Source organism: Strix aluco, chromosome 12, assembly GCF_031877795.1.
Source record: "Strix aluco isolate bStrAlu1 chromosome 12, bStrAlu1.hap1, whole genome shotgun sequence".
NCBI classification, from domain to species: domain Eukaryota; kingdom Metazoa; phylum Chordata; class Aves; order Strigiformes; family Strigidae; genus Strix; species Strix aluco.
Window position 1 is genome coordinate 14,437,206 of NC_133942.1, and position 21,240 is coordinate 14,458,445.

At 49.2% G+C, this 21,240-nt stretch overlaps 2 protein-coding genes across 7 annotated transcripts; both read right to left on the minus strand.

Moving 5' to 3' along the window:
* Nucleotides 1-2,147: 2,147 nt before the first annotated feature.
* UBAP1L (ubiquitin associated protein 1 like) lies at nt 2,148-16,549 on the minus strand. Of its 6 annotated transcripts, none has more exons than XM_074837675.1 (6): nt 16,467-16,549; nt 13,124-13,275; nt 9,971-10,723; nt 8,522-8,731; nt 4,298-4,399; nt 2,148-3,309 (listed from the first exon to the last, which is right to left on the minus strand). In XM_074837675.1, the coding sequence occupies exons 1-6, from the start codon at nt 16,498-16,500 to the stop codon at nt 3,175-3,177; spliced, it is 1,386 nt and encodes a 461-aa protein (XP_074693776.1). In that variant the 5' UTR covers nt 16,501-16,549; the 3' UTR covers nt 2,148-3,174. The 6 variants fall into 6 exon arrangements, 5 of the variants coding, with proteins under 5 accessions (XP_074693776.1, XP_074693777.1, XP_074693779.1 ...); XM_074837676.1 differs by lacking the exon at nt 16,467-16,549 and adding an exon at nt 15,651-16,422; XM_074837678.1 differs by lacking the exon at nt 16,467-16,549 and adding an exon at nt 13,487-16,422.
* A 793-nt stretch (nt 16,550-17,342) lies between these two features.
* PDCD7 (programmed cell death 7) lies at nt 17,343-21,067 on the minus strand. Its single transcript, XM_074837680.1, has 5 exons — nt 20,291-21,067; nt 19,149-19,287; nt 18,571-18,807; nt 17,883-17,970; nt 17,343-17,488 (listed from the first exon to the last, which is right to left on the minus strand). The coding sequence occupies exons 1-5, from the start codon at nt 21,050-21,052 to the stop codon at nt 17,371-17,373; spliced, it is 1,344 nt and encodes a 447-aa protein (XP_074693781.1). The 5' UTR covers nt 21,053-21,067; the 3' UTR covers nt 17,343-17,370.
* Nucleotides 21,068-21,240: the final 173 nt, after the last annotated feature.

Genomic DNA, 21,240 nt, shown 5'->3' on the forward strand with positions numbered 1-21,240 from the left:
TCCGTCACCCCCCCAAGTGCATTAGCCAGCTATCGTCTCCTCCAGGCTTGTCTGCCAAGCCCCACCATGGACCCAACGGGGTGGCAAGTGCTGGCGCTCATCAGAGGCTCATTTGAGCCAAGACAGGGTCTTTTTAGGACATGGCAAACCTTGGAAATACAGAGGGAGGGAAGGGAGAGCGCACAACCGCTAAAGGGTGATGCCAGGCTTGCAGAGGTCTTCTCCACTAGCAGACCTCTGTAAGCAGATGAGCTGTTCTCATGAGATACCACCCCCCGGTACTGGAGGTTGATAGCCCTCACCACCGGCTTGAGGATGGCTGGAGAAGGCAGAGCTGCCCTTTGTGACTGCAGCACTGCTGGGAGACCTGCAGGGACCAGGCCAGCAGCAAACCCAGCCCATGGCTCAGCTGGTTCCCCTCTGTGGGGCAGGCTTTGGGCTGCCCGTGCCGTCCTGGCCAAAGCAGAGCGGAAGGGAATACCAGCTGGGATGCCTCAAATACCTCCGCTGCTGACCCTCGCCAAGTTCTCAGCATTTTCAAAACACTTACCGCAATTGAGGAAAAAACCCACACAACACAACCACAAACGAAAACAAACAAGAAAACCCCAGCTCGCATCCATGGCCAGATTAAAACTCTCTTGACGTGCCTTGTCCCCATTTGTCCTCTGCCACTGGGCCAGGCCACCACCCCACTGTCACCCCTTGGACGGGGACTGCAGTCGGTGGAGGGGCAGGTCTGAGGGTGGCTCGGGGGAGGCAGGGGACACTGGTGGACCTCACCCAGCGCTACACCGTGCCGCAGCATTAGCTGAGCAGTGTCACTATCCTCGGGGGGACTGCTAGCAGAAAGCCCATCAAGTCAAATCCTTGTTCCCTTCCTAGATGAAGCCAATCAACATTTCACGTTGCCTTCTCCTAACTGAAAGCAGCACATGGAAGCAGGCTGCTTTAAAACCATTTTAAGTTGAACAAATAGCTTAAACTCTCCATTAAAATAAAGTTAAAATAATTCTGTTACTAAAATATTTATGACAGGCTCCTGTGGCTAACCCAGGACAGCTGAACTTGGCAGGCTCTCCCCTTCCCTCCCGCTCCAACACCACCAAGCAATACAACCTCTCCCTCCACCTTCACGTGCTGTTTTTTTGATAGTTCAGGGCTTTACAAAGATATTTGCCAACAAAATGCGAAAGGTTTTAAGTGTAACACCTGGGGAAAAGAGCAGGTCTTGGCAGGCACTGTTGACTATGGCATGGATGCTCCCAAGACAGGAGTAATTTGTTGCATCCATCAATCCAGACCATGATACAGAAAGTAACACAAGATAATTTTAGGTGCTCAGGGAGGAAAAAAGATACAGGTCTTACCTCTGCAAGCAGGGGGGGAACTGATGAGCCAGGACCAAGCAAATCTCTAACAAGAGCAAGAGGCTGCTCAGCCTTTGCACAGTGAGTGGGCACGATGCTGCAAATGTGCTTCGCTCCACCAGAATTTAGCCCTCAGTGTTATGCCTTACTGGCACCAGCGCAGCACCGTTATCTTCCCCTTTCAATCTTCATGGTGTTTACTCCGCCAAAGATTACAGTGCGAGGCGAAGCGATCTATCTAATCACGGTTTAACCTTTTGCAAGTTTCTTTTTTAAGGTGACATCATCTTGGCAAGGATGAACGTAACGAAAAGCTGTCTGTAGAATGGACTTGCCTTATAAGGGCTGTATCAAAAATAAAAGCTTGTATAACCAAGGGAAAGCTGGAGGAAAAACAGCCTGTGAGCTCCCCATGAATATCTCCCTTGGCCATACAAGGTGCCATATTTTCCTTTTCAATGCCATTAAAGATGAGCAGGTATGAAACATCCTTGGGTATGGACGGGTCAAGTCCCCCAAAATCTGGATGCCAAGTTTCCTTGCTGCATCCAGGTGAGGATGAAGGCAGCTGTGGAGGGCTGTACCTCCTGATGGTGTTTGGCACCTACCTAGAGATACAGGGAGAAGGGACACAGTGTTTTAACACGATGGCAGTACGTTGGGCTGGGAGATCGTTTGGAAGGATACAATGGAAAAATGGTACTAATGCAACTAATTAAGGATTTTCTCTGCTAGGTTGTGCCAGTTGGCATTTTCACAGGAAAAGACACAAATACATTTCAGAAGAACCCCTCCAACCATCTTTACTCAAAGAAATTACATCTGTATCTAATTCACAGGAAAACAACATATTTTTTATGTGAAAACACTGTTCGCTGTTCCACTGCCAAGCCAAGAGACATGTCCCGTAAGGTGATCTGAATCTCTGTCCTTCAGTTATATACAAAAATTTCCCCGGGCATCCAGATCTTCCTGATCCTGACATTCATGCTTAACTGCATTTGGAGCCACTGTCTCCACAGTTTAGGGAAGCATCCCCTGAATTTTCCTGATTTGGGCAGAGCACGAGGGCAGCCGAGTCATTCCCCATCTCTCTGTTCTGATTTCATGAAATTCCCCAAGCACAAACCCTTGCATAAGCCATTTTTTATTGCACTGGATAAACTTCATGTATTTCTAAAGCAAGGGCAGCCTGTCTTCTACCCTTACCCTCACTGAATTGTGTGTTTTTTCTCAAGTTTCTGGTTTAAAAGGAGAAGCTAATGTGATTGGACTGGATTTCAATGACAATATTCAACCATGACTAAGTCATGAGACTCTTCCCAAGCAAGGACTGACAAATGTTTCTGCAGGAGCTTTCAGTTTTTACGAAAACAATCTCTTCTGTTGATTTATATAATCTTTTAAGAATCCACATTTGATTGTAGTTGAAAACACGACATCTATCACCCCAGGTGGAGGGAGAAAACTGTGGTTTGGGTTTTGCAAAATCTAAACCAAAGGTGGTTTGGATCTTATTGCATCTAATCTAAACAGCTGAGATGATCAAGGGTGGAGATGTGTGGGTGAAGAGATAAACACTGCTGCTATAAAGCCTTTGCCTTAGTGCAGTGACAAACGCTTATGACGGATGTCCATAAAACGGTGAGACACCAAGCCAGTGCTTCAAAGGTTTGTGCCTGCTGAGCCGTGCTGCTCAGGGTGAGGATGGAGCAGCAGAAGGGTAAGTGCCCGCCGGCCCACCTGAGTCCTTCGGAGGTCTGGTCTGGAGAGGGGAAGCTGGGACTGAGGTCCAGGACACTGGTCACTGGGTCTTCATCATGAGCTCTTCCAGCGCCTTCTCCCTCTGATTCCCACAAAGCAAAAGAACTTCTTTGATTTCATTTTGCTGGAAACCCATATCGTTAAACTGGGCTAACAAATGCAAGAATTCAGCTGCCTGGAGGAAGAAGGAAGAGAAAGGAGTGATGTTATCATGGGGTTTTAAGGATGGATTTATCGGAGCATTGCAGCAGAAAGAGTGTTGGGTGACGAGGCTGCAGCCAAACGACCTGGCCGGGTTGTATTACTGCTGAAGGGCACTCCAACAGCAGGGCGAGGGCACGCATACCACTGCTAGCATTTAAAAGTGTGCTTTTACATCAACTTTTAAAATAGGAAATATTTAATAAAGTCAGCCTCTAGCTTCACTTATTCCTTATAAAGTTTAACACAAATTCCACGCAAGTGTTTGCCTGCATTATAAAGAGACTGGGGAAAGGCAGTGAGTGCAAGCTGGAATTAATTTGTCCTGCTTCCCCCCTTGCTCAGGCTGGGCCCCAGCACCACAACATCTCCTGGAGCCGCGTCCACAATAAATAACCCCCTGCCTGACACCGAGACCCAAGCGTCCTCCTGCTGCCACAGCCCAAAGGAGCGGTGAGCCGACAATCCTACGTGCTGTCAGCATCACGTCAAAAACCCCCAGCCCAAATTTCAAGCAGTTCTACCTCCCTGAGGCTCTTCATTATCCCCAGGAGGAGAGTGATGATGGAGACCAACACCCAGCATGCCATCATGGTTCTTCTCCCTGGGGGGTGAATGCAAAGGGGGAGCCAGGAGGGAGGTGGCGAGCGCAGGTGACGGTGGGCTCAGGGTGTGGGATTCCCCACGCAGGGGCTGAGTGAGCATCGTGCTTGCATGGAGGGGTGAGAGGGTGGATGGAGAAGAGCGATGGAGAGGGTGTCCTTCCCCGGGGGCCCTTACGGTGACACTGCCCCAGGGGTCTGCTGCGAGTGCGGGCTTGCTGCTCGCAGGGCAATGGGTCTGACCTGCTGGGAGACCGCGCGAGGGGCGGCGGAGGAGGAGGAGGGGAGTGTGCAGCCCGCTGGAAAAGCAAGCCTGGAGGATGCAGCACAAAGGGCTGGGCTGTGCCACCCCGCTCTGACCTTCTTCTCCGAGTACTGGAACATTTCCATGGCCTCCTCCACCTGACCTTCCTCGTAGCCCTGTTTCAGCAGCCGGTCACAGGCACCCAGGTAGCTCAGGAACTGCAGAAGACAACGGGGGTTAATCCAACCTTGCAGGCGTGGCGAGTGAGTACATTCAGGAGCCCACCTTGTCACCTCCCAGGGACACACTCATGGGGAGGACCTGGGTCACCACTGTCCTGCCAATTCCCATCTGATGCTCAGTCAGGGCAGTCCGTCAGCAAGACTCCACCGGGAGAAGACAACATCTCGGTGCCCCCCAGGCTCCCAGGGTAGGAACGGGAACAAGGTGGAGGGAGGACGAGGAGCAAACATCTGAATCATCTGAGACACACAGCGATGGCCTCCAGGCTGCGGGGTGAAGCAAAGCCTGTCCTGGTGAGATGTCTACCCTCGGCCAAGCCAGCATCCCTTTGATGCGCCGGGGTTTGGGTGCCTGCGGGTTCACTCCAGGGTCCGAGCACAAAACCCACCCCAGGGGAGACCCGTGTGCTGTCATTACTGAAAGTAAACAGTTATTTTTGGCTTTCCTCATTGTTCTTGGAGTGCTGACAGCACTATTCCCAGCGGTATCTTTTAAATACCATGAGAATCGTTCACTGTCCAAAAACATATGGGACAGACAATAATAAATGAGCTATACAATAGCAGGGGGAATAAAAACATCCCACAGGTCTCCCTGAAGCCGTGCCATCTTCATCCAAGGAGAAGCTGATTCATATCTCCCTAGATCCACCAGCACAGACCTCCACCCTCCCCAGCACCGCTGTAGCCAAGGAGAAGTATTCAGTAAAAGACCATAAAACATATGAAAAAGCCAAAAAAGTCCCTCAAATGTTGAGCTGATCTAGTTTGGCTCAACAGCAGAGTAAGGATTTTAAGAAACGTCAGCCTTAAGGAGCAGCTTATTAACTCAAAAATGAGACAGTCACTCATCACTGACATTCCTAACCTGTTTTTATTTTTCTAGTTACCTTACTAACTAAAAACCCCAGACCACTGCTGTATTTCCTTGCCCTGTTGCAGCAGGGACAGCCGCTCGCCATGCTCATGGCAGAGCACAGACAGTCCTGGCAGCCTGTTCAAGCCCAGCATGAAATCGGTGCCGTTGTCAACTCAATGATTTTTATCATTAAAAAAAATAACATATATATATCCTCAAGACTAAACAAAAACAGGTTTTTAAATACTATGACCTGCTAAAGCCCTGAGTCCGGAACTGGCCTCACCGCTCACTGGGGAGGAGGAGGAGGTGCCGCTGCCTTCCTGAAGCTCCTTCTCCCCTGGCAGCTCTCAAGGAGACTCCTTACAATGCTGAGCTGTGAAGTTCCTCCAGCACAGGCACCCCTGGAGAGCTCAGCTTTATCCACCACCCGGCCAACCCAATAACCTCACCACAAACTGCTCGTGTGGGAAGAGACCTCCAGGCTCTGGTAGATCAGTAACCTGCTGATTTCTCTCTTCCTTCATTTGCTGCTACTTGATGTTATGCGTGGCAATCTAGCTTTTCACATCAAAGATGAGCATATGCACTGATGTGGAGGAAGCCCCCTCTCCAGTGGGTTTTTATCTTCCACGTCCCTATACCACTTTGACTGGCTCCCATCAGAAAGGCCTGTCCCCATCAGGTCCCCGCCTCAGGTGCTCCAAAGATTGGCTGCTTAAGAAGAGCAAAGCCTTACCACCAACCATCTCACCAACCCACCTGGACTAGCACAGAAAAAAACATGAGCAAACACCACCAAAGACCCAAATGATGATTTCATCGTGGAGGAACAGGGTAAACATCTCCCCAGTCTTGCAGCAGGGTTCAAGCCAGGGATGCGGAAACCCAGTGGGGTACTGGGTGCTGAGCTTCCAGGGACAGAGGCTCTCTGGGGGAACAGGACAGCCAGCACCACAGCAGACAGCCCTGCTCAACTCACTGCTGCAAGCACCACCACCAAGGACACAACTTCTACAAGCGTCAGAGAGGCTCAGGGAGCCACTGCCAGTGGGGACGGGTGACGCAGGGCTTGTAGGAAGCGCTGAAGATCTCGATTTGTTGCTTGGGGTAAGACAGCAAGTTCTTCTGGAGGAGGAAAGGGCCAGGAGCACATTATAGAAGCACAGATGAACATATATTTTGTTGTATTATTAACTTCATAAGAGTCCAACAGTCCTTAGGAAGAGGGTCCCCACCTGCGCATGGCCAGGAGGGGGCTGGCGCAGTGGGCTGCGTCCCACGGTGAACACCCTCCTCTGAACCCCGTGGCTGTTTGGGGAGATGGATGCTGACCAGCTGCAGCCATTTGTTGCTTCTCACACACACATTGAGAGCTCCGTGGATCAATGATGCGTTTTTGATCGATCAGTGATCATTGATGAAGACGCAATGACGCATTTTTGGTTTAGCCCTTGCCCATGACATCCTAGATGATGAACCTCTAGCGCACTGGGGCAGCTAACCCTGCTTGAGCCTTTTAGAGAGGTTCTTCCACCGAAATTGAGAAGGCATCGCCTCTTTAAGGCAGCAGACTTGCCTTCACCAGGGTGGGCTCTGCCAGTTTGACTTGACACTGCAAAGAAATTGAGCAATTTTTGGCTACCATCTGGTACTACAATCAATCTTCACGGCTGAAGCTGTCATCGTCACACACTGAAACCCCGTGTGACACCAGCAAGCAATGAAGAGCGCCCACAGTTTTTGTTTTTAACTTGAGTTGAAGCATATTTTCCAGGAAGGTTTAGTCTAATTTGGTGGTTTTGTACTTGTAAGAGACGCACGAAGGGCTACGCCTTACATTTTATCGTGGATGTATTGGGCATAAATAGGAAAGATGGGAACCTCTGTTGAAGAAAGCACAGAATATAAGGCAGATCGCATATTTTGGTGCATTAAGCACCTCTCCAGGAGGATGGGAGTCCCTGTGTTTACACAGAAGGGAGCAGACTGTACCTATTTCCATCCTTAATAAGATGCGCTCCTCCTTCATTTTGAGACAGCAGTTGCTCCCAAACACCCTTGCATGCAAAGAACGTGGGCTGGGCTCTGCCCATCTCTCTGCCTAGATGAAACCTTTATGAATTGAAGAACTGAAGCTTCCCTTCCCACCTTGGCTTGCAGCAACGATCGCCGAAAACACCAGCGAGCATCTGGGGAGGCTGGTCCAGCCGGGGCTGACTCAGGAGGGAGCCAGAAGCTGCAGGATGACTCAGCTGCAGAGCAGCTTCATGCACCGACCAGACGGGTAAGAGCTGGCCCACGCAGCACAGACAGCTCCCCGGGAGCACAGGAAGGAGACTGGCAGATGCTCGGTGCCGTTCCTGCTCACACCTCTGCCCAGGGGCTGCTCCTGCTCCCTGGCATGACAGCCTGGTGGACATCCCTCTTGCTAAGCTGTGATTAAGCCCCTTCTCTATCTGTAAGAGCTACTTGGATAATTTAGCCCTGTTAAATCCTCCACTGGGATGGGCAGGTCCAGCCCCAAGCTTGCCACGCCAGAGGGTCAGAGCCAGCAGCATCCCTCATGGCACGGATGCTCGGAGACCACCTGGACCACGAAAGGGTTTGTCTGGACAAGCAGAGACCTCGGGAATCAGGATGCAGCACAGCAGGCTGAGATGTACTCAGATACCAGGGGTAGGAAGAGCTTGTATGTTAATTATTTTCAATAAATTCCAAGTTATTATAGAGGGTTCCTCAGGAGAAGAGCTCTGGGACCCAGTCACAATGCCCGCACGGAGTCCCTGGTTGCTCCAACATGGGGAAGTTGTGTTTTGGAGACAGCCCAGACAAATCTCTGAGGTATTCGTACAGTCCAGCTCTGACAGGATGAGCCATGGCAATAATCATACAAATCTAACAGCCAGGAAAAAATGATGTGCAAAAAGTTTCCATATACGGGGGGAAAATTTGTACTTCAAAAGGACACCATGCTCCATACAACAGATTGAACAGATAACGTTACCCGGACGTTATTACTTGCTGAAAAGCTGAGAGCGACTCATTGCTATTTTATTACAGCAAAAGTGCAAACGTGTGATCTCATGGAAAATCCTGTCAACTGAGGTCTGATACTAAAGCGGGAAACCCAAGGCCATCAGAAGTCCACCACAAGCAAGACAGCCATCCCTTTCTCCATGAAAATCAAGTTTTTCTTTACCAAAAGCTTTCTGTGGTGCCGCGCCAGCTCCACCAACCTGACTTAGGCTTTGCCTTCCGGTCTTCTGGAGGGTGAGGATGGCTTTGTGGGGGGGGTAGCCCAAGGCTATAACAGGCTCGATGAGGTCTCGCTCCTCTTGGCTCAGCGCCGAGAGCAGGTCAGCTGCCCAATCCGACTGGGATCTGTGGGAACTGAGAGGTTGCGCAGGCGTGGAGGTGGGGGGGAGGCAGGCGTAGGGGCTGAGGGACTGCAAGAAAAAAAAAACCAGCAGATGGTCTTCTTGCTCCAGCTCAGGAAATTATATTAAACGACCCAGGCTGAAGCAATGCTTTCGAACGCCCGCAGTTACCTTGCTCTCTCCAGAAGAGGAAAATTCCCATACATGGAACAAACCCCCTCGGGCATCAAAGGAGACTGGACTTAATTAAATCCAGGCTCAGCTATAGATACAGATCAGAGAAAACAGCACTCAAGAGGGTTCATGGGGCAAAGCAAGCAAAAGCAGCTTCCCTTCCCTGGGAATCCTGGTCATCTCTCCAGCAATAAATGCCATGCTTGTCCCTGACCAGCCACGGGAGAAGCAGCGCTGCCTGCGGACACCCGATGCAGCGGCCTGGGCAGAGGATGCTCCCCTGATGCCCTGTTTGTGCCTGTGATGTTTATCAGATGTATTTAGGTTTCTGTTACAAAGCCATCTCCAGAAATGACCTTGCACATGCATGCGCCTGCCTGGGGTTGAGGCTTTAGCACTCAGTGTGATGCATGTCTAACAGCAGCTGAGCAGGGTGGGCCATGTCCAAATACACATGGGCATTTAATCTTTCCTTAATTACCCTACGTCTAATGCAGCTACATATAAATAACCCAGCCTTTCATGTATCCAATGGTTTTAATTGCAGGTTTTCAGTAATTCATCTCCTACATCTCTCAAGTAGCTGGATGAGATGTGATTTCTTAAAAAACATGGTGCAATTCAGATTTAAGGTGACAAAGCAATACTTACTCCATCAGTTCACATCACTGTTTCTATCACTAGATGATTTGTATTGCTAGTAGGACTATGAAGTCCAAAGTTTCCTAGAAAAGACATGATGGCTGTAAAGGGGCATTTCCCCATAAACCCCATTTATATCTGTTAGAGGGGGAAAAAATGGAGAGGAAAGAGGGAAAAAAACTTATTTCACTTTTTTTTTTAGTGTTTCAATTGGAATTTAAATAAGATGCCTTGCTCGTTGGGAAAAACAGGGAAGTTTTGGTTAGGACAGAGCAAGTAAAGCTTGCCTTTAAACCCTGGCAGAAAATAACCCCACCCTTCTTCACTTGTTATGAAAAGTTGTCAGCAATTTTTCATGGTTTTAGTGTTCCCAAAGCCCCATTTTGGTTCCATTTTGCTGGTCAGACCGCAGCAAACGGGACCGATTTGACTCCCTCCACCTCCCTCCTGTCTCAGCAACAAGCAAAGGGCTACCAGAAGGAAACACCTTACCGGCACCGTGGGCTTATGCCGTTTGATCGGGGGGATCGGCGCGGCCGTGGCCGGAGGAGCTGGCACCAAGGTCCCCAGCTGGGACACATCCGGGGCTGGCCCGTACTTGACACTGCGGCTGGTGCGGCGGCGCGGGGGGAGCAGTCGTGACACCGGGACCCCTCTCCTCATCACAGCGGCTGTGTTCAAAGGATGCACCAAAGAAGCCAGCTTCCTCCTGGCCGCTTCCAGCTCGTTCTTCATGTTGTTAAATATCACCATGGATCTTCTCTGCTTTCTCAGGTCCGGGCTGGCAGGGTTGCAGCTGCCATTACCCGGCAAGGGCTCCAGCAAGCCAGGCGATGTCTTTGGTCGGGCCTGGTAAAAGTCGGGATGCAGAGCCAAACCTCTCCCAGTGTTTCTCCTCCTGGAAACCTTTTCATCCTTGTCGTTCTCTTCCCAGGAGGTCGAGGAGTACTCGTCGTCCTCCTCGTACTCATCCTCCTCCGAGTGCCGGGTCTCGCTCTCAGTGTCGGACAAGGCGCCTCTGCCCTTGGCATGCCCGTAGCTGCCGTCAGCAGCGCTCATGCTGATGCAGCGCCGCACCGCCCCATCCCGCGGTCTCCCCCCATAGCTGTCAGCGGAGTCCACCAGCAGCAGCCAGCACGGCGGAGCTGTGGGGACGACTTCGGAGGTAACCCGATGTTGGGCGGTTTGCTGCTGAGAGGCCACCTCAACCCAGTAAAGCACTTTTCTTTCCAGTGAGAAGTCGTGCTGTGGAAGAGCAAGAAGCAGCTGGTGAGGGCATCTGAAACGAGGCCATGTGGCACAGAGCAAACCACGTGCCTCATGAGGGCACCCTGAGGGCTGCATCCTTCCCATGTTGGCTCCTATTTCCCCGAGCATCAGGGCTGGCTGCGGGCACTAGGGCTGTAAGATTGGGCAGTGCCAGCCTCATCCCTATAGGGAATCTCCAAATTTATACCTGAAAAAAATCTGGCTATGAAGCTATTCCTATTTTGAGTTGTAGATACCATTCTTTTGATAGGTGTTTTACGCTCGGAGGCGGTTTTGTGTCAGTTTGGCTGCTGTGGAAGGGGACAGCACCCGTTAGTGGCACCTGGAAAAGCCACCTCAGGCACGGTGGCTGAGGAGCCACCAGAGGGGGAGATGCCACCTTGAGCAGAGGGAAAACTGGCCGTGGGCATCTCCCATGGCACTGGGGGCTCAGCCAGTCCCAGAACAGAGTCATCATTTCCACGTACTCCAGCTTAAAATATAAGCATGTTTGAGACTGAAATCTGAGGGTTTTCCTGGAACAAATAAGCCTTGCCTGTCCCAGAGCTCTCCAAACAAGGTCTCCTCTGGACAGGCAGGCAAGTACATTCACAGCCCAGGAATGCTGTTTTTACTGCTCCCTGCCACTTGTCAGCTGTGGACCCAAACCAGCCTCCCCGAGGAAAACACCACCACATGCCTTGACAAGGATCAGTCAGGCCACCAGCACAATTGCTTGGCCTCAGCAGGGAGCACCGATGTGTCCCCGACCAAGAAGAAACGCAGGGCTGGGGGTTTCCCGGGATAGGACGAGGTGATGAACCACCTCAGCTGGTCCATGGGGATGCAGACCATCACCTGCCTTTACATGGGTGTCAAAAGCCGTGTGCATTAAAATTTACTTCGGAGAAATTGCTTAAAATGAACAACACGGCGACTCTTCATGTTAAACACGTCCCGCGGATTTGAGATGTGTCATTTTTGGGGGGAGGGATAAGCAGGGCTGAGCTAGAAAAAAGGCAGATGTGGGGTTTATTGCTGGTTCACCCATCACCAGGAGCGAGTGGAGGCTGTTTGGGATCATCCAGCTCGCCTTCCCCCATGAAGTGCACTGACCCCATCTACGGGTGAGACTACTTAAGGCTGAACACACAAAGTATTTCTGAAATTGTCTTCGACTGGAGCTGTGCCAGCACTACGCGTAAGCCCAGAGAGTCAACTCCATGTTTTCAGTGCCAATGTACAGGGAAAGGCTTCCAACCCCCTTCCAGAGTACAAATAGCTCCTTCGAATTGCTATGCCAGGCTTTAAAATTGTGGACAAAGATGTTAAAGTAATAGGTGTAGATTCAAAAGCAGTTTAGGACTGAGCAATGTGGAAGATGACAGTGCCACAGGATATTTTATATATATAGATATAGATAGATATATATATATCTGTTGCCAGCCGTCCTGGTTTCAGCCGGGATAGAGTTAATTTTCTTTTAGAAGCTGGTACAGTGTGTTCTGGATTTAGTGTGAGAATAATGCTGATAACACACCAATGCTTCAGTTGTTGCTAAGTAGCGCTTATCCTAAGTTAAGGATTTTTCAGTTTCCCATGCTCTGCCAGCGAGCAGGTACCCAAGATGCTGGGAGGGAGGATGGCCAGGAGAGTTGACCTGAACTAGCCAAAGGGCTTTTCCACACCATAGAACGTAGTGTTCAGTATAGAAACTGGGGGGGTTGGCTGGGAGCGGGGGATTGCTGCTCAGGGCCTGGCTGGGCATCGGTCAGCGGGTGGTGAGCAATTGTGTTGTGCATCACTTGTCTTTTCTTGGGTTTTATTTCTTTTTGCTATATTAATTTTCATTATTAACTATTATTATGTTTTGGTTTAGTCATTAAACTGTTCTTATTTCAACCCTCAGGTTTTACCTTTTTTTTTTTTTTTTCCAATTCTCCCTATCCCACTACAGGGAGTAGGAGTGAATGAGCAGCTGTGTGGTGCCTAGTTGCTGGCTGGGGTTAAACCATGACACCAGCACAGGCAGTGTTGCCTGCTTACATCTGTTAGATTTATTAATAAATATTTAATAAATATAATATGAGACGGTGACAATTCCAGAGTAGAAAACAATCCCAGAGCAGAGCCTGAAGTTTGTCCTCCTATCCCAGAAAGACCCAACCCTCTTGCTTGGACAGGATTAAAAAAAAACCAGCTCCAAACCAACCCCTTCCTAACTCCCACCCACCATGAATCGTCCTCGCCTCCTCCCACTGCTGCTGCAAACCAGCCAGTTAAGAGGATCAGTCAGGAGGAGAGGTTTCCCTTCCTTCACAAGAAAAGGCAAACACTGCTGACATCCCTTTGAGCGTCCCCCCAGAAGCGAATCGGACGCAAGCAGAGCCGACTCACCATGGTGCTCACGAGGATGTCGGCGCAGTCGGGGAGCTCGATGGCTGGGGCGGTGATTAAAGGGTTTTCTCCCCCTGAGTCCTCATCGAGGCTCCTGGCCATCCGGAAGGGAACTTCATCCAGGTAGCTCATCACCGCTGCCTCATTTCTTGCTGCCAGAGGAAGGGATGAAACAAAACCGTAAAAGGCAGGACTAGCACCTTTTCAGTTGGGTGGAAGAAGAGAAAGATGAGCTATTTCAAGAGACACTGGCAAAAGGAATGCAGCCCTTAGAGATGCAGCCAGTTGAGTAAAAACTGCTGTGTGCAATGCCAATTTGCACACTCTTAATTACTGACACCAAGATGATTTGTCTGAACTAACCTTTGCTATTCTGAGCTTGAGCCAGCAGGACCTGACCAAGCTGACCGCTTCATTTGGCAGAGGTCCTGAGTGTTCTGCTCCTCCATTTCCGCCTCCGTGCATGCCCCTCTGCCTTCCATCCCTCCTCCTGCCTCCCCCTCTCCCTCTGCTGCCCATCACACGCTCCTTTTCCCAAGCTGGGGACAGACCGAGCACTTTTTCCAGTTACAGAGCAAGAAACTGTAGCCAGGGAGGACACCTCACAGGTCTTCCCTCTCTCTGCAGGACCCGAGATCATCTGTGGTCACAGAGCTCACGCACGTGGCCATGTGCTGCTAAGCTGTCACACGGAGCAGCCCAGGGGAGCTGGGGCGAGGGCAACCCCTCCAGCACTGCAGCAACTTACTGAGAAAGAGAGAAAAATTTCTGATGAACTGGGAATGGTGGCATGGAAAATATTACTGCAGTAGTGTAGCCATCAGCTCTGTATAAAAGTCTTGGTTTAATAAAAAAACACTCCATGCTGCATGAAGCCTCAAGTCCCCAGTTTCTCAGCGATGACAGCATGCAAAATAATTTCCTTTATACACTGTCAATTGGCAAGAGCTGATGGTCAATCTTCCACCAAGTTCTGGTACCTGCAGCCTGTGCCTGTTCACCCCAAAGTCCTTAGCAGTCACCCTCGAGACAAACAGTAAATACTTGCTGTGACATCCCTAAGTGATTTTACCAATTATTTTTTTTCCTTTAAAAAGAAATGGCTTCTATGACAATGAGAATAAACACTCTACAAAAAGAAAATAAGCAGATGAATGTACACAAGGAAGAAAAAGCTGTTTAATGCAAAAATAAGAGTTTAATGGGAAATGGTATTCAAGGTCATTTCTTATGTGACCAAAGGACTAACAAACTGCCTCTAGATCACAAAGAGCGACACGCACCATCATATGGTTCAATTCAGTTGTTCTTCTCAGAATTACAAGAGTTGTTGCTTGCCTGCTTACACCAGGAGCTTTTAATACCCGGGGCTGTAGCGCAGGCAGAGCCCCAACCAGCTTTGCGGCTCCTGCACATGTACTGCTGCTAACACGCAACACATGCAACGTGTGGGGAGCCTGCACAGAGCCGGGCCACCTGCTCCCCAGACTAAGAGGGCTCAGCCTGTTACAATCCACGTCAGCACCGACAAAGACAATGCGTGAAAACATCTGTAAGCGAAGCCGCCTTCCCCCAGCTTTCTCCAACTCCTCTGCGTGGCCATGCCTGCAGGAGGGATGGACCCTCCTCGCAGCTTACGCTGTAAATCAAGCTCTTCCCAAAAGCTGTGCGGTACAAAGGTGCAAAGGAAAAGAGTATTTTGTTGTTCATCCCCTAGAATGGCTTTACTTGGTTTTAAATACCACTTTAAGGGATGGGGATGGGCAGCGAATGTGCCTGAAGCCACGACGAAGAAAATATGGAGATTACGGTACTGCATCTCACTGTATTTCACCGCATAGATACTGTGCTCTGAGAAAGGCTCCCACAAGTGTTAATTCCCAAAACCACTACTCAGAAAAAAAGAAGTACGTTGGGGTGAGAACCGATAAGAACAAAAAAGCTACGGGACAAGAATTAAAGAGGGTCAGTCGTAAACACCAACTTACACCAGACAGCAACTCCCACAAGGGTTCTGACCTCATCTGCCTCAGGCCAGCCCTGCCCGTTTTCACATCACAGATACAGGCTGGCAAAAAACAAATTCCTGTCAGGATGGGCCTTAAAAGCATGAGAAACCCAAACAGCGCTGGCAGCAGGGAAGGAATAGGATGCACATGAGTCTCGGAAACTCAGAGCCAACCCCTCTTTTCTTCTGGGCTATAATAATTTTTGAAAATTTAAAAATAGTAGGAAATACTATAGTCAAATTTGAATCTTAAATCTGAATACACAAAGGTTTTTTTAAGAATCAATACCCTGTCTCCATGTATTTTTTGAGTTAAGATTTAAACATTCCTCTTCCATCTGTGGCTTCAACATCTTCCTCACTAAAAATATAAAACATTTTCATGCAGACGTCACTAGACAAGAGCAAATATGTAGAATAAACCACAGAAAGCTTGAGGGATTGAAATATACCTAAACGCACATCAACCACTGGCATTTTCAAGTCCTATTTTTATTAATAATATGAAGTTATCCTTACCATCAGACGAAATCATGGAGCTCTTCTCACGGGGCGGGGAGAACAGAGTGGCTTCTATGCTGCCTGCTGTCTACTGCTCAGACCTTTACACTATTGCACTGTCAGACAAGCGTCTGAGAGTTGTGGGATTATCGTAGCTTAAGCAGTTAGCCTGTCCCGTCAGACACGCTGATGGGATAAGGAGCCTAATGATCTAAGCAGAGCAACCTCCGGGCACTAAGCTTCCCGCACTGAAAGCGTCATTTCTGCGATTGTTTTTATGCTATTTGAACTTTTGCCGGGATCTGACCCAGACATAGGTCTCGGAGTAACGAGATGGGAGGGGATGTACGGACATGCAAATTGGAACCTCCACCCCCCGAGGACCTCATGGTAATCTGTATTTTGGGGTGCTCTAGGTAGGCGATACACAGAACTGCAGGCTTGTGCACCCAGATTAATTCTAACTCTAGCAGAAATTACTAGTTCGTGTGCTCTTACCAACAGAAATCAACATAAAGCTTCAGCTGAGAAACTATTAACATTATATATAAAGCCCAAGAGCTGAATTTAGGCAATTACATGTTGCCTCCTCCATGAATTACACGATGTTGCGATGTGAAGAGGTAAGGAATTAGAGAGATTAAATCCATTCCCACATAACCAGGCTAAGCAAGAATAATGACTGCGGCTGTGGGAAGATGCCACGACAAGACCAGCAAAGCCCCAAACCCATATGGCCCATGGCTGTTCCAAGCAAACTGTCCAGAACATGGAAGGCTTTGAAATCAGATGCCTCTGTCACCTTGTAGGAGGGAGAAGTTCCTTCACACAAACCTTTTGCCAGCAATTCTCTCCTCATTGGAGTCATATTGGATGCCAAGTACTAAAATAAATCTCTCCTTCAGAGTAAAAAAGCTTCAAATGAAAAAAAAAAAAAATCAATTTTTCTCTATTTATTCTGTACAAAAAGCAACTTACAAAATAGAGCTGCATTTTTTAATCAAATATTACATACATGATCTGTCCCTATACAAAAACAGCTATATAGGCAAGAACAATTACAGTAGGTTAGACTTCAGATTTTATTGTTTTTTTCCAAATTCATCAAATTTATATTCTCATGGCTGTCTGACCTATTTCACCACAACTGGGAATTTTTTCCATGCTGTGGTACCAGTTTTAGTCCTCAAAAGTAAAATGTCAACAGCTGCTTTAATCAGCCTTTAAAAAAGCCCATCTTGTTTGTACTTCAGAATTTGTTTAAACTTGTAATAGGTTCATTTCTACACACAAAAATACAGGAACTATTTTGACAGTGATGCTTGACATGCTTCATTTAAGAAGAAAAACATGTTTACTAATGATCTTTTTTTTTAAACTTCTTTATTTCTGGAGATATCATCATCTGGATTTAGGCTTATAAAGATAAAAGGCACTAAAAATAGGATGTTAATACTGGCACAGATACCCTCGTCAGCAATGTTTCTTTATTGAGATTTGCTAATAAAAACTCGCAGTGGGATTGTAATTCCGTACCCCGAGAGGCCCAGCAGCTTTGGGCTTGCTCAGGTAGTTCCCTGCAGTCAGATGGCAAAAACAGTCCTTATGCTTTAGTGCAAGACATTCCAGTACCTGGCTACCAAAACAGAGGATGAGCCTTCCTCTTCGGACCCTCTCGTATTTACACACCCAATTATAATGAAACATTCCTTCAACAGTAAAAGAATTTATTACTGAATTATCTGACAGCAGTGGCCCAAGTGTCATTTGTGGGGAGACTCGGAAGAACCCATCCTGGAGGGATGCAGCTTCCTTCAGGGTGATCAGCTGGCACCAAGTACTGATCCCATTCATGCCTTTAACAGAGAAAGTGTTGTCTGAGAGGAGAGCCAGTATGAGTTTGGCAATAAAATTTATTATATACCCACACAGGTATTTTTCCCGTACTGATCAATACAGAAAACACTATAAATTGCATTCCGAGACTTGATTTTCCAAACACACGTGAAAAATATATGTACTAATCTATTAAATGGAATGGTTATGCATGGAAGTGCACTTGGCCTCACACAGGCACCTCTTGGATACAACTCTATCAAGCCAGAAGCTTGATCCTTAGCTGAAAGAAAGCAGGACAATTCATTGCATAACCATATTTGGAAGTTAACAAACTAAAACAGACCATAATTTTACAGTCTCAACAAACAATACTTCTCATCTTTGCTAATAAAATAAAGACTTTGTTTTTACCTGATCTGGATTAGAGCTGCTACAGAATGCTCCGCTTGTAAGTAATACTCTCTGAAGGGCTGCAAGAGGTGGGCTAGAGGAAATTCATCTGTTAAAACACAAACACAGAAATCATTCAATAAACCAGAAGGACCTTCAATTCTAGTAAGTCTCAGAAGTCCCAAATTTGCCAACTCATCTGCTGCTCCCCAGCTAGAACTGGAAATCACTTCCCTGTGTAGTACATGAAGGACTATTTACGTGTTTTGCACGTCTCCTTATCCTTACCAGAGAGGCAAGTCAAGATTAGCAAAACTTTTCCTGCCTCCATCCTCTAAACAAGGGGAACATATGGACACTGAATCTTTACAGATTACCCGAGTCACACTTACCAAATCAGCAGACTAAAGCATCTGTTGGGTGCTGGAAGTCTTCAGTCTATTCTGTTTATTCTCACTTCAGTTTAATCTACAACCTCTTCTTGCAAAACATTATGAAATCATCTTGAGATATACTGCAGTCTTTGCCGAAGAGCTAAACAGTTCTTACATCACATGTGTTAACAGCACACTATGTTTATTCCATCTTTTCCTCAGACCATAAATTACTCCAGCGGATGATTTCTATTTTTTGTGTCTGCATTTTAAACCCAGTGTCTATGAGATGGGGGGGTGGAAAACTACTGTTGAGTATGGCATGTAGAATTTACCTGGCTCCCCGAACAGCTTGGAATCAATTTCGAGTTTCTGCTGTAGGAGTTTTTCCCTTTCTTTCTTCTGTTTCTTTTCCATTTCTCTCTTCCTTTCCTCCTCCTGCTCCCCCTCCAACATAACTCTTAATGCTCTCTCCTCAGCTTCATACAACTCTGTGCGATTTTTGAGCAGCGTTTTGAGACTCTCCACCTGACTTTCAAATGCTTCGTCTGCTGAGGGGGGTGGACAAACACCTGAACAGAAAGAGAATCAATTTTAAATTTTCAAATTCAGAAGGTGCTCTATTATCAGACTTTAGAGTGGAGCTGGCAAAATCTCAGAAGAACATGAGCTTAACCCTGCTAACAACTATCTTATTGGAGTAATTCTTCTATCAAGAAAGAGCTTGGAAATGTAGGAATGCAACCACTGTGTTCAGCACTTTATAGTTATTCTTGCATAACAATGTAACTAAAATCACTAACAAAAAACCAGCTTTTTCAAGCTGCACCTTGCTATTCAGCAAAGGGCAGGCACATCACCTTATTTCCTATGTGCACAATTAAAAAAGTTTGGCAAAAATCTTATAATTAACCTTTCCTGCCAGCGGCCTCCTTTCTCAGTTTCCGAAGCTTTTCTAATGCACGCAGGATGTCCACCATCCTCTTTGTGTCTGCTTGTTTCTTCCGTACTTCAGATAAGACACTGTCTGCAGCAGCCTTAAGTTCTCGTTCCTATGAAAGAAAGAAAAAACCAAGACATGATGTGTGAAACATCCCACGTAGACAAGAATGAAACGGTACTTTCAAAAAGATTAGCGAAGCACCGGAGATCTAATTTCTCACTAACACAGCCATGGCAATTTAAGTCAACCATGCAACCTTGCCTTTTTATGAAAAAGCTAAAACATGATAGACTTCAAGAAACCAAAAAAAGAATACTGAACAACTCATAAATTTGGGCCAAATGGCTAAAGAATACATAAAGCCTATAACCTTTAACCACAGAAAGTTAGGAAAAACATTAATAATAAACATAAACCATCCCGATTCTACAGCTCAGCAATTAAAGGCCATTAACATGCCAGTCTGAACACAAAACCTTTCCCAACAGCTGGTCTGTACCATGCCAGGCAGACCTAGCACCAGCAGAACGGCAGCTCTTTAGCCAACAGCCAACACAAAGGTGCCTGCAGCACTTCCCAGCAAGCCTACTTTGAGGGGTTTTTTTGGTTTGGACATTTTATGTCCCAATGAGACCAAAAAGCTTGCAAACAACAAGCTTTACAAGGACAAAGCCAACAGGGAAGGCTTATCGTGACTGAAATGGCGTCAACCACCACAGGGTAGCTGTGAGCAGCGTGGGGCAGGCTGACAGCTTGGGACTGGAGAGGAAGACCTCCTGAGATTTCAGAAACCGCTTCAACCCCAACTGTCAAGCCCTAGAACATGAGCGTGGCAAAGCTGAGATGCCCATCAAGGCTTTTAAGGGAGAAGCAGGGCAGCAGGCCTCGGAAACAGCGCGTCTCCAAGCAAGCCAAACCCACGCAGCACCCAGGTGGCACCTACTGAACCGCGGGGGCCAAAGCCAGGTGCCATCGGGCAGACACAACCCGCTGCCAGCCCGTTACCGGCAGGTCTCCCCTGGCCCTGCCACGCTGCCCTCAGCCCCAGAGGGACGCGCAGGAGTTCCCGGGAGGTGACACTGCAGCCAGGATGAGGCCGCTCGGGGCCGTACCCGGTTCTTCTCCTCCACCTCCTGGATGCACTTGGCCCTCCACTGGTCGATCTTGGCCTCCCGCTCGGCTGCCCGGGCCGCCTCCTCCTCCTTGGCTGCCTTGGCTTCTTGCTTCCTCCGCTGCAGGCGCAGCCTCCTCTTCCTCGCCCTCTCGGCCTTTCTCCGCAGCGCCTCCCGGTAGCCGGGCTCCCTCAGGGGCCTCACGACCTCCCGCAGCTCCCGCCGCGTCGCCTCCGCTTCCTCCCGCGCCTGGGCCCAGCCCGCCTCGTCGCCCTCGGCCTCCCGCCGCCGCAGGGCCCGGCAGAGCGCGGCCAGCCGGGCCACCCGCCCCAGCGCCTCCACCGCCAGCTCCCGGGCGCTGCTGGGGCTGGCGGCGGCGGGCGGCGGCGGCGGCGGGGGAGCGGCCCGGCGCCGGCCCAGGAACTGCGACAGCCATAGCTCGTCCTGCTGCCGCTGCGCCGCCTCCTCCTCACCCACCGGCCGCGGCGGGAACGGCGGAGCCGCCGGGAAGAAGGGGCCGCCGCCCGGCGGGAACCGCGGCCCCGCGTCGCTCTCGGGCCCGGCCGGCTGAGGCGGCGGCGGCGGCAGCGGCGGCAGAAGGAAGGGCGGGGGCGCCGCCGCTGCCGTCACCGCGAAAGGCCCCGGGCGGGCGGCGGGGCCGGGGAAGGGCGCGGCGGGCGGCGGGAAGGGCCCCGCCGGCGGCGGGAAGGCCCGGAACGGCGGCGGCGGGAAGCGCCCGGCGAAGGGCGGCGGCTGCGCCATGTTGCCCCCTGGGCCCGCCGCCGCTCGGTTCCGCAGCGACCCCTGGCGGCCGGGAGGAGCGGCCGCCGCGCCGCGCCCCGCCCCGCCCTGACGAGCCACCCCCACCCGCCACAGCACCTTTTCTTTAATATAGATGGACTTAAAAAAATAAAAACACCCATAAAATTTAAAGTTTCTGGGGATAACGT